We start from the raw sequence: 13571 nt of genomic DNA on the forward strand, positions 1-13571 counted from the left end.
CATTTTGCTCGAGTGGTCTTGGTGGTTTCAGGATTATTCTAATTTAGTTCAACCTGACACATCCCATGATAATATGCCCGTTGTGGCTCTACGGGTTGGTGCTACTTTCCACCTCTGTTGTCGAGACTCAGGATAAAAACGAGGTCACACAAAATGACGGGGCAGAAAGTGCAACCCTGCAGCTTTTCAGGAAACGCTATTTATGCATGAATCATTTTTTTGTTGTGGAGTTCGACTGAAAGTAAACAAGATATTTTCAACCTAGGACGGCCATTTTGCTAACTACTGGAATTATCCTCCAGTCATGAAAGATAGAAAGCCCAGTTTCCGTCCTTTATGGTCCCATTTTGTGTCATTTTTCCACTGTCATTGTTAATTTACAGCATAAAAGTTATAAAAGTCTACGGTTACACGTGTTTAACTCCTTTTTAGGATATCATTTTTACTACAGATTATAAAAACTGGTTTTTTTGTTCCTCTTTTGACTTTTTGGCTCCTTTTATGGCCACCTCTTTCCTTTGTTCTAGATATAACTCTCCCTCTTAGGGACTGATTTAGGAAAATGTGCGGTGTTCTTGATTTTTATCATCTAAAAGCAGCGCTGGCCTTTCTCGCTGGCATTTGGCTGCCACTCATAACGTTACTGTTGTCGGGCAGCTAAACATTTCCTATCTTGTCTTGTGGTGAAAGCAGACGTGTTCGTTTGTTTTACAGTCTGGACAAACAACTGATAATCTTCCTGTTTCTATGTCTTAGTTTTATCTGCCTGACTTTGTCTCCCTTCAGCGCCTGTTATCTTCCACCTCTCCTCTTCCTCCCCGTTTTCTGGCAACGCTCTCCGTCACTTTAATGCTTATTTTTTTCACCTTTACAGTCGGCCATTTTCACCGTATTGATCGCTCTCTGTTTGTCTCTCTACCTCCTTTGTTTTCTTGCTCCCTTTCTGGTTCGAGGGTCTCGACTTCATTCCAGACACGACCCTTAACTTCCTGCCGCCTCCTTACAGATAACCGAACAAGCCAACACACACACACACACACACACACACACACACACACACACACACACACGCACACACACACACACACACGCACACGCACACGCACACACACACACACACACACACACACACACACACACACACACACACACACACACACACACACGCGCGTGCATGCACACACAGCTGGTTTATGTCCTCCATGCTGCTGCTGATGAAGTGCTTTCCCATAGTGGTCACCAGAAGAGTACTCTGGGAGGGGGGTTAGCGGCTGATAAGATGACATCATTCATCTCAGTCTGGGTTTTTCTCTTCCTCTCTATTTTCTTTCTACTTGCACATTTGGTTAAGTGTCATGTTTTGTGGCTCTGAAGCTAAAAACCCACTTGGCGGGGGTTATAGGGAGAGATAAAACACATTTTTTTATCTGTTTGGTGCGTTAAAAGTCAAGACTTCTTTAAAGTTATGCAACTGTTGTTGTCATGGCAACAGTAAGCGTGGTTTTTAAAAAGCTGTTCCACGAGTCTCCTGCGCTCGTGTCTGCTGTTGTATCAAAACCATCCGCTCAACATCTCCTCTGATGAAGTACAAAACTCACAATAGATAGACGTCATCTGAACCGGGTCACCAGATGGTCGTTACTTGTACAACAGTCACATACTTCAGCAACACGATGCCGAAGGTCAGATTGGGTGTTGGCCTTTGCTCTCGCTTTCCCGGCACCAGTCTTTCCACATTTAAACGTCTTGTGTCTTTGTCGACAAAAGTCAACAAAAAAAAAAAGAACATTTGTTACATGTCACCCCGGATCTGAGTAAAGGTGTACCTTTGTTAGCCCGTACAGCTGTCAGCATTGGGACATGATTTTCCTGTTTTTACCAGCACCTGGTTTTAATGCGTTACTCCCGTCACAAGTTGGTGGTAATCCACCTAAAAGCTGTCTGCAAACCCACGTTAAACAACATAAAGAGGGAGGCAAATGGTTGATAAATAATCGAATAGTTCTGAGCAAATTTTGAATAGTATTTTTGCTTGAAATGTCCATCCCCAGTATTTTGTTTCTCCCCTCATGCTTGTGTAGTCGTGAAACCGACTTTAATGCACCAGAATCCTGGAATTACTATTACTATTACTATTTCCGTCAGAAAGCTTTCTTTTTGGGGCAGTAAAGGTTTGTGCCGAGCAAGCTCATGAGTGAACCGAATGTTCAGCAACAGATGAGTTGAGGTTTTCATTCAACAGTGAGAGCCAACAGCTGCCAGTGAAGCGCTTTAAGTCAAACACTAAACACTGTAAAGGAGACTTTGGGGAACTGTAGGAAGGTTTTCTCTTCTCTGTCTTACCTGGAAAGATGAATGACTTCCATATGCCAACGTTGACCAACTGGCATGAGCTGCATGAGCGTGCGTGTCCATAGACTTAGACATGTGTAACTCCCTCTTAAATCCTCCCCCTGTGTTCTCTGCTCACATTTCTGTACAAGCAGCACCGTCTGCCAACTCCAACTAATATTAAATCACACTTCAAACGTACGCACGTGTGGTCAAATCCCAGCAAAGTCTGGTATGCGGCGATGTTTTCTTGTCCCAAAGGGATTTTCATTTCTTCAGTGCACAGAAAAAAACCAAGACTCAAGAGTCACACACACACACACTACCGGTCAATGCTTTGTTCATTTTTCCTGGATTATAATCATGAATAAAAACTATGAATGGATATGAATTTTACTCAAAGGTCTCAGGACCCAAAAGTTGCTAGTAAAGAGAGTAAAGTGGAAAATTTTGTTAAATTTAGACTTGACAGAAATATAAGTTTAGTCCGTTTAAAGAGGTTTTTCCCAACGTGTAATATTCGCGTCAGACATGTGTTATTATGATTTGCAATATGTTTTATCTGTGGACGAGGCTGGATTCACCGAGCAAGGAGGGCAACTCTCCAAGCTTCCTTCATAGCCTATTAACTTGATATTCATTTGTATTGATATCTGTATTAACCCCAAAATGCCACTATTTGAGGCCCATAATATAAATATTGATTAATTTTTTTTATTTCGTATTCCATGCAATAAGAGGACGCTTTTTGAACGGGAGTCTATTGGGACTGGAGGTTTTTTTGGAGCCAGCCCCTAGTGGCCATCTGTGGTATTGTACTTTAAGGTACTTCAAGTTTTTCTATATTGCTTGTAAGTGTTGCCAGGTGATTGTTTATTAATCTAATTATTTCCTCTCTAGAGTACTTGCTGTTTTCTGCGTACTTGGGGAAATGATTATACGGTCATAAAGGCCGGCAGGGGCCGGCGGCGGCTCCTCAGGAGTTTAATCCGGTTATTTCTGCAGGGCTCCCTGTGTATGTGGCTACGGTTTTGAATTCTATCTCCCATGTGCATTTGGACGGATTAGCAAGGATGCTCTGTTTGACACCATTATAAGCTCAGAGATTTGCTTTGGCTCTTTTAATAAGACAAACAGCTGCGTTTATGTGATGCATTACTATAGATTGTAAGAGCCGTTCATTTAGTAAGAATGCTGATGTAATTTTAGATTTTTCTTCCTGTTGAAACGGAACCCAGACGTTCACCTCGGCTCTCCGTGTCCTTACCCAAAAAGGGAGCAGCTAGCGGAGGTTCCGTTTTCCTAAATGCAGCCTCCTAAATGTCCCATTAACTCTTCATTCATCAAATAAACTCACATTAAGTCCATTACGGAGCAGATCACTGGCAGCGAGGGGAAGAAGGAAGGAATTCCTCATTTATTCATCTGAGAACGGAGGCACACTTGCTCCAGTGGCACACAGGAAGAAGGTCTTTAAGACGGACTTGGTGTGTGTGTGTGTGTGTGTGTGTGTGTGTGTGTGTGTGTGTGTGTGTGTGTGTGTGTGTGTGTGTGTGTGTGTGTGTGTGTGTGTGTGTGTGTGTGTGTGTGTGTGTGTGCGTGTGTGCGTGTGTGCGTGTGTGCGTGTGTGCGTGTGTGTGTGTGTGTGCATGTGTGTATCTTTGTGAGGACCAGATTGTGATGAGTTTGGGAGGGAGGGTGAATTTGGAAAGTGAGGACAGACTTTCGAAAGGGTCTTTGAGTCTTAATGTTAGACAGCTGGTTTTGATGGTTAAGTTTATAGTACAAGGCTGTCAGTGAGTGTCCCCACAAAGATAGAAAGACAGATGTGTGTGTGTGTGTGTGCGCGTGTGAGAATGAAAACACATGGAAAGTATACTTAAAGTAGCAGAAAAGTAGGAGAAAATCTCATTTTCTGTCTCTCTCTCTCTCTCTCTCTCACACACACACACACACACACACACACACACACACACACACACACACACACACACACACACACACACACACACACACCTTTGTCTTGGCATCTCAGGATCCTCAGGAGTGCGGCTTCATCTTCATCTCAGCTTTCTCCGAGACTCTGATGAAGCCCCGCTGCTTTTAAAAGGTCAGAGGGCAAAAGGTCACTAGTTGGGGTCAGCAGACAATTTCTAAAGTGTGTGCTTCTCTGTGTGTGTGTGCGTGTGTGTGTGTGTGTGTGTGTGTGTGTGTGTGTGTGTGTGTGTGTGTGTGTGTGTGTGTGTGTGTGTGTGTGTGTGTGCGTGTGCGTGTGCATGTGCGTGTGCGTGTACTGCCGAAGGGTTTAGAGTGGCGGTTCATTGACCAAGAAAGAAATTCCAGATGCAAAGGAATTTGTCTTTTACTGGGAATTTTGTGTGTTTCAGTGAGTGGAGAGGTCATGAGAACAGCAGAAAACACACACACACACACACACACACACACACACACACACACACACACACACACACACACACACACACACACACACACACACACACACAGAATACACATGGTACAAACAACATACACCCCAACTTTTTTCCATACTTGGGCGAGATCCCGACTCCTCACCGACTGATTTTTCCGCACTGATTCCATGAATTCTTTCACACTGTTGGGTTTTGAACCACGAACACGACGGTGAATTCGGGACTCGTGTTTCCTGCGACTTTAAGCTCAACGCGGTGTCTCGTCTTGGTCCCGAGAATCCCGTGACCCGCCCGCAAATTCCTTCTCGTCGGGAAGGAAAAGGCCTCCGGAGCGACATGAACCCCTCACAACACCAAAACCTTCCCTCCCAAAAGCATTAGAGATGAAACGTGTTAAAGGTGCAATCACACCTCCAGTTCGGATCGTTCGGACTGAGCTACGGTGGAAAAGTTTACGTCGTCACAGTTACAATCAAACTAGGACTCGTAAAGGAGTTGCATGGATTCAGAAATGCAGCGTTTACTGGACACCGTTTTGCCAGCCTGTCGTCCTTCTAGATTTGAGAGATTTTAAAGATGAATGTCGGCGGTTTAAAACAAATCTGATCGAAGCTTCTGTTTATTGACTCAGCAATTAAACATGAAGAAACAACTGAATTCTCTGGAAATAACTGGCTTGAAATACATCAAATTTAATTCAGTTGAATGATCAAATTCAAATGTTTTTAATCCAATTTAGATTTTCATGTTTGAAAAGGAAATTTATAGCAAAACTAAATGTTCATAATGGAATGACTGAATCCCGGTAAAAGTTAGGTTTCATGTTCAAGTTTAAATCTGCCAATTTAAACATGAAAAGTACATTTTACATTTAAGTTCATGATCTTTAGAGTTTTAGATGCTCTGGAAAACACTGAAAACTTGTTTTACATTTTTAGTTTTTAGGTCATTGTCAAGCCTGAACAAAAAAATATTAAGACACTGACTTTGCTTGTATTTTTTTATTGGCAGCCACGGGGTTCTTTATAATTATCAGAAGCTTGTCCTTGGTTTGTTTTGTTATGGCAAGGTTTCCGTCCTGCAGTCAAAGGTCAGCATTTGTCTGTGTGAAGCCTCGAACGCTTTCGTTTTGAGGTCATTTCCTGTTTTTGGTTGAAAACTTCATGCCTGCAAATTCTCATGTGGATCGACCTGAATTTTTAAGAAAAAATAAAAAAGACATCTTTTGAGTTTCATTTAATTCCCTCAATAAAAGACAAAAATCTCCATTAAAACCAAAACATAATGAAACCATAACTGGTGAGATGAAATAAAGTTACATAAATGTAAGTCTTTATTGTTTTAAGGTTTTTAATTTCCTTCAGTCATGATGCATTCAGGGATTTTCAACCTCAAAAAAAGGAAAGACATGAACTGCCCCCAAAGTGCCGTAAACTTTTGCTGATAAACATGTGGAGTTTTCTAACACAGCGCGAGCTGTTTGTTTGTCAGTCTTGGAGCAGCGACCTTGTTGTACTTGAAGAGTCCAGAAGAGAAACCTCCTCTCACTTCTCCGTCTTTATCTGTGCATGTGATGAGGACTTCTCGTGCTCTTTGAAACACTTTGAAATCCCTTCAGACGAGTTCAGCCGTGCTCTTCTTCATGCCGTTAAAGGCCTCGGACCTCAAACTTAGAAGTCACAACTCTTCGATACCTCCTCTTGTCATTTTTCTACAGGAGCCCTTCGTTCCGCCTCGTTACCGACTGCGTGTCCTCGTGTTTTTTCTTCCCCTCCTGTCGTCAGATGGTCGTGGCTGATTTGACTTTGGAGGACAGGACCTGCCTGAACCTCCTCTTCAGCTCCTGCATGTTGGGAGACTTGGGTCTGGCCAGGTGGAGGCCTCCCCTCCTTTTCTCCCCGTTCCCTCCTCCCAGCGCTCGGATCACCTGGAGGACAGAGCGACCCGCCAAAATAAGAGCACACACACGAACAGGTCAGCTCTGCTCGAGCCACAACGTCAAGTCAGGAGATTTTCATAAGAAAAATTACAAACATGTTGACATTGTCAATCAAATCTACATATTTGTTTTTGTTTATGTCTGTTTATACTCAATTGTCATAACATGTTTCTTATGTTAAAACTAATCAAAAGTATCTGCTGGAGGAGAAGAAGGTCCCGTTTCAGAATTTTTTTTGAAAAAAGAGATGAATTATATTTTTATTTTAATAACTGTGAAAGAGGATGCTCGTAGTAATACACCTATAGAGGATTATTACCTGAATCTGCTGCTGCCTTTGGATTTACATACTTTTATATGGAATTCCAGTTCATTATTTGACTGTTTTGGATTTGAGTCGCAATATTTCTGGTTCAACAAGTGACCCCTCTCACACTACACAAAGTCTGTAATCCATTGTTGATGTAAAAAATATATTCAAATACCTTAATTTTCCTGGGTAAATTAATTCAAAGTTTTGGGAATCTTTTCTCTTCAGCACAGGAAAATGAAAACAGGAAGTTGAAACACAACCAAAAATGCATCGAGCTTCTGGGCAAGAACTCTTATTATTCCACCAGAAAAATAAATATACAGAGCGAACAGTCTATTGTGGGCTGCTGCAGTGCCCTTTTCTGACCAGAGACAAACATGTGGTATTTCTGTATTCTCCGGGCATCAGTGGGAAATGGTCTGTTCAGTATGAGCTCCCTACCGAACGTGAAAACCCGTAAAGGTTTGGTGCACAACGTCCGGATACATAGATGAGGAATGATACCCGTCGTCGTTCGTCAGTCCTCATCAATCCAACATTTCAGGACTAACAAACTAAAACACAACCAAAATATTCTCACCTCCTGACAGAGATGCAGGAAGGCGGCGTGGACGCCCTCGTGGTTCTCTCTGGCCGAGGCCTCGAAGTAAACGCCTCCTGTGAACAGAGGCAGCGTTCAGATCTCATCGTCCTGATGACACTCAGCCTTCCTCGTTCATTAGACAACACGGCAAAATTATAAGGAAACAAACCAGTAAAATTCTGCCCTGTATTTTATCTTAATTTCTCGAGTTCACGTTCATCTCGCTAACTCCTTCCTGATGACATCGTGCAGGATCGTGAGCTGTGATTGGTCGGTGACTAACGAGTAGTCTCGCAGATCAACGTATAATATTTATAACTCCATGACTCGACCCGGTGAACCATCTGTCATACTCTACAATCAACATCAACATCTTCGTCTGTCAGAGTTAAACTCTCAAACATTATGATCACGTCTTCCTGTTTTTTGTGTTTGGTTCAGAATTCGAAACGTGATTGGATGAGCATCCAGAGGACGTCCCACCTAGTGAAGCCGCCAGCGTCTCGCCTTCGTCTGCGGGCACTTGTCGGGCTCGGAGCAGGTCGCTCTTGTTTCCAACCTGCAGCAGATTACAGATTACAAAACGGATTAGACTGTAGGATTATGGTTAGTCCGTATTGGCTGCTCCGTGTTGGGCTAAAAGACTTTTGTACTGCTAAATGAAAGAATAAGCACGCCGTTTAAAAGGAGACAACACGATGACACATTATTTTACATCAGGAAGTCTGGACTTCAAACACCGACCAGTATGACCGGTATGTTCCCGGAGGGGTGTATGCGTCTGACGTGCTGGTACAGCGGCTGAATGGTTCTGTAGCTGTTGTGGTCGGTGATGGAGAAGACCAGCACGTAACCGTCCGCCCAGTAGATCGACCTGGAAGTTTAGTCACGACGAGGAAAAAGTTTAGGTGACGTCATCGAGTTTAAAAATCAAAAAATTCCCTGTGATTTGAGTCTGACCTGTTGATCTGCTCCTGGCAGTACAGGCCTTCAGCATCGTCCTGCAGAAACACAGACACGTACCATAATAAGCAATGGGAAAATCTCCTCAGTCGTTTTAATGACACGTTTGAAGCAGTTTAAAGTGAGCAAGGAGGAGGAGATTTTACTGAGAAAAGGCTCATTTACAAGACACGTGTATTTATGGCCAAACACCAGCTGTTTCCAACTTCAGACTCTCGACCCTCTGGACTACCCAGTTGTCAAGTTCAAACATTTGAAGATGAAGCCCTGCGTTTTTTAACACGGGAACCTTCTCGACTTCTCGGCTCTCTCGCCACACCAATTACTCCCGTCTTAATCTCCGAGAGTCGGCCCGGACCTCCTCGCCCGCCCGTTATCTCCCGACAGTGAAGGAAACGAGCGGCTCGGAGGCCCGGTTTTGTAAACAGACTGCAGGTTGTCGAGCAGGACGGGCCGCGTGGCACGTTGCGCTCATTAAACTCATCATCAGCGAAGAGATTGTCCGAAGGGTCACTTCCTCTTACTTCAAATACATTCCTGAAATCGCTTTGAGATTAGAGCCTTTTTTGATTTTCCAAATTTGGGGGCTTTAGAGGAAGTTGGACTTTTAGATGGTGAATTCGACACTGATGCAAAGGAAGAGATATTTAACCAACTCACCAATTCGAAATACTTTAATACTTTATTAATTTAAGCCCGAAAAGACCTATTTCAATGGGAAAGTCATTTTCAATAGCCAGCCTTGTAAAAGAGTGCGTCACACCCTCCGAGCTAGCTGTCCCGCTAACTGTCTCTATGCAAGCTTTTCTATTTATGATGCAAGAGAAAACTCCACCTGCAGAGCAACGCAGGGTGTATCCTGGATCTGAAGCGACACTTCCTCCCCATCCAGCGTGACCTTTCTGGAGTAGAGCGCTCCTGCCGACAGAGAAATTCAGGCGGACGGATGAACGGATCAATAGGGCTCTTTCGCTGCAACGCTGGAATTTTGCAGAAGGGAACTCGGACGGAAACTCACCTGTGTTCGCTTCATAATCGCCAATAAACCTCTTTGTCAGAAACCGGACGATCAAAGCTGAAAGGAAACAAAAGTCTGAATCAGGAATGCAAACAAAGTGAAGGAATAACATGTTTACGAATTCCAGAATATCTTGTTTTTAAGTGACTCCTACAGCATCAGAGAAACCAGCTGACCTGCTGCAACCTACTGACCTACATAACACTCTCCTCTCACAACACACTGCTGGAATTTTCCTTTTCCCCGACACATGTTTTGGATTTTCAGGACTCCATTATCGGTGAGATGAGCTGAACAAACTCGAGCCAAATTGTGAGCACAGAAAATTATTCACCAATTCTCAGAATCTAAAGTTGCATCATGTCGTATTGGTAAATGATTGCGTAATCCACCTCTTGGTGTTTGGATTGTGGACACGGATTTGCAGACTTTGCACCTTTTGAGCGAAAAGGCCTCAATTTTATAAGGTTGTGGGACTCACTGAAAGATATATGCAAATTAAAGATGATCTAAATGCCTCAATAAATAACTCAAAACTTCAGAATAGCAACATATTTTTGGATTTTATTATTTTTTTTTTTTGAGAGGAAGGCACACTGAACACTGAGACTCATCCTGAGGGCGTGTGAATATCCACTTTTACACAATAGATGAATATGAAATATGCAAATTTTCTTGTTTTTAAGCTTGAAATTTAGTTTTTTTTGTTATGGATAATAGTTTATAATAAATACTACTGATTATAAAACTTCCAATCAAAATCAGAGCAGCAACAGTGAAGATATTCTCACTTTTGGTCCCTGTAATAAGAGCCGGGCTCTCAATCTCCTTGACTTCTTACATTTCCCACAATGCATCTTTCATTAAACTTTCCCTGTCAGGTAAAAAGCTCTTTTAGTTCCAACGCCATGCAGGCTGTCCGCTATAGTGCCCGATCACAAGTCGAGACCACCCTGATGACATCACGGTGACATCATCGGGGTCCATCAGGTCACACAGTCCAGACCTCTGCTTTAAACACAAGTTACTTCTGATTTAGTGACCACAGACAGAATGCAGTCGGACTGTTTCGGTCCTCAAATGTTCCACACAGACTTTAAAAATTCCTCCCGAGGTTTATTACAAATTGTAAAACCTTCACGTTCCTACAGTCACACAAATGAATCAGCTGCTTGTAGTCAGGCTTCCTCTGCTGCTCTCATCTCTTATGTGTTTACTCTAAACTGCAGATCGGCCTCTCTCATGCTTTCTGACCCCAGGACCTCTCATGTAATCGGAAAACGCGAAACATGATTCAATTCATTCTAAAATGTAACAAAAAATAAGCTGAGACCCTCTGAAAGCTGAACTTTCTTTGCATATATTGTAATTCATATACATTTTTGCCTGGTAATCAGTTTTCCTTCTTTTACTTGTATTAGTTTAAATGTGGTAGAAAGTGACTTACTATTTTAATTATAGTTAATCTTAATATTAGAGGGATTTATACTGTAGGTTACTTGAAAATCTCAACTGTTGCAGTTATTACTCCACTGCATTTCTCTGACTGAAAAAAACATCTCATTTAACATCACAAATGCATGCATCATTCATAATAACCTACAAATATAACACATAATATCATAACACCCTGAAAGAGGACGTTTTGCATTTCATGAACTTCAACTTTCAAAACTTTGAATACATTTTGTTGAAGTAAAAGCATCAATGCAAGGATTTTACTTGTGATTAAATAGGTTGACATTGTTGTGTTTCAACTGTTACTTCAGTCAATTGCTAAACTGCTTCCTCCACTTCTGGTTATATTGATTAAACACTTTAAAAAAATAGATGAAAATATATATATTTTTTTAATGACTATAAAAAAGGGCGAATTGTCGCACCCTGCTGTCCAGGATTGGTTATGCATTTTAAACATTTTCTACTGTTTAATTTCAAGCACTCTATGAAAATAAACCATAAAGATATTCTTAATCATAACAGACTGCGTTTAATCGGTGGTCAGTATCACGTTTAGATGGAGGAATTCCCAGCCACCATTCTCCTATTTTAAATCCATACATCAGCAACAAGTCAGCTTCATCTCCTGGGGAAAAAAAAAACTTCATGCTTTCATGGTTTTCAGTGTGTAGTACCGGTTTTGCCGACGTTGCTCGCCCCCAGCACCACAATCTTCACCGTCTTGTTGGGCACACAGTCCAGCAGGGGATACTCCGGTATGGGGACCAGCAGGAAGCTACCAGACCCGCCGCTGTTCATGGTTCCCGGTGCAGGGTCGCCAGTCAGCCGCATTTAGCTTCCCTTCTGCCCTCGGACCAGCTCCGCTCCTGTGTGGGAAAACCACAACCAAAAACCCCCGTGCGCCCCGGGGAGAAAGTCACACCGACGCGCCCATAATGTTCCTGGAGGGACGCCGCGGGGAGCTTGAATGACCTCCAGAGGTATCCTGTTTAATCTATTTATTGCAAAATCACTGAGGGAAAAAAAAATGGTCCTGAGTTCTCAATTATCTTCCCAGCATCCAAGTTCCAGTCCAAACTTTGGTTCCACTGAGTGAAAAACCTGTGGATCTTAAATAATCTAATATATATTCTTTCACGGCTATTTTAACGCCTAAATGATGAATAAAAACAAAAAGTGTTGCGGTCTGCAGCGATCTGACGCCTCTGACCGCGGACAGAGAGCAGAGAGAGGCGCAGGAAGAGGAGGAGGGATGAAGACTTTGAACCGTCCCCTAATATCCCCATGAGACCTGTAGTCTGAACCGGGCTCCACTTTCCAGCCTGGTCTCGGACATCATTACGCTTCTCGGGTCCATAAACAACGAAATTAAGATAAATAATCTTAAAACAACTCGGTCACATTAAACCAAGAGGAGGTTAAATGTGCAAAAACAGCTTTGAAAAAATATTATTCTTGTGCTTTAAAGACCTTTGTATGTTTTGTAAATATTTCTCACTCCGATAGCTAAAAAATATTTGTTTGTTTAATTGAAATTTTAATTTTTTTTTAAATATAATTGAACCTTTTTAAAAATATATATATATACAATGTAAACTAACAACGGGACATGCATTGAGTCAACGCCAAATATTTAGTGATGCTGATTACTTCAAGTTATGTGCAGTAAAAAGTAGGCTCACATAAATAAAATACTCACACGGATCAGTTGTTGTTGTTTTTTCCCCCACTGAGATAAACACAGAAGAGGAGGTTCTGTAGTCTCCGCGCCATGAAGCACCGCCCGCCAAATCTCACTCCGGGTGAAGAATCAAACTTACTTCAGTGCATCCGAGTTGTGCGTCGGCGACACTCCCTCACAGCTTCCAGGCTGGACGGCAGGAAGCCATAAAGTTAGACAGAGAAACGGACAACAACACCGGAAACCACATGATTTCACCTTCAAAATAAGACGAGTCACATCAATTAACAACAATATAAAAACAACAATTAATATTCATAAATTGCTTTATTGTTGACTTCTTTTCTGTTACTGAAATGCAACAATATAACTACAATATACATTAAAGCCTAATAGAAACTTCACAGTTTTCATGTGTAATTTCATTCATATTCACAATAATATCAGAGAATTTGAAAATCTGGAAAGTTTGGAAACATTATTGTTTTAATATTTTTGGCATAGAAACACATAGAGCAACTGTCCAGCAGCAATTAGCATCGATGAAATTTAAGTCATGGTAACGATTTTTTTCGTTGACCTCATCTTTTGGTCTTCATCTCCCGGTGGAAACTAAAGCTCAAACAATAGCTTCTCAATATTTCAGCGCTTTTTATTTATAGCAAACACAGTAAACTATACACTTTAAAGTTCAGGGTAGGAGTTGCTTCACGGAAAAAAACACAACATAATGTTTCTTCCTTTTTTAGTTCTGTTTGGTCTGAATACACATCAGAGAACATGGGATTTACACACCGGATATGTATTCTGGAGAAGAAAAAAACAACATGCAATTTAATTTCAGATGGAA

General features: G+C 41.9%; 1 protein-coding gene across 1 annotated transcript; it reads right to left on the bottom strand.

The window, feature by feature from the left end:
- Positions 1-5749: 5749 nt before the first annotated feature.
- rasl11a (RAS-like, family 11, member A) lies at positions 5750-12895 on the bottom strand. The gene is made up of 9 exons (XM_069714817.1): positions 12740-12895; positions 11715-11906; positions 9580-9636; positions 9397-9479; positions 8559-8599; positions 8343-8472; positions 8082-8157; positions 7596-7672; positions 5750-6690 (listed from the first exon to the last, which is right to left on the bottom strand). Exons 2-9 carry the CDS (start codon positions 11869-11871, stop codon positions 6544-6546), a joined length of 768 nt encoding a protein of 255 aa, XP_069570918.1. The 5' UTR covers positions 11872-11906; positions 12740-12895; the 3' UTR covers positions 5750-6543.
- Positions 12896-13571: the final 676 nt, after the last annotated feature.

This window comes from Brachyistius frenatus, unplaced genomic scaffold (genome assembly GCF_029030835.1).
Source record: "Brachyistius frenatus isolate BFR_SWC_R1_liver_20210118 unplaced genomic scaffold, ASM2903083v1 Contig_135, whole genome shotgun sequence".
Taxonomy (NCBI): Eukaryota; Metazoa; Chordata; class Actinopteri; family Embiotocidae; genus Brachyistius; species Brachyistius frenatus.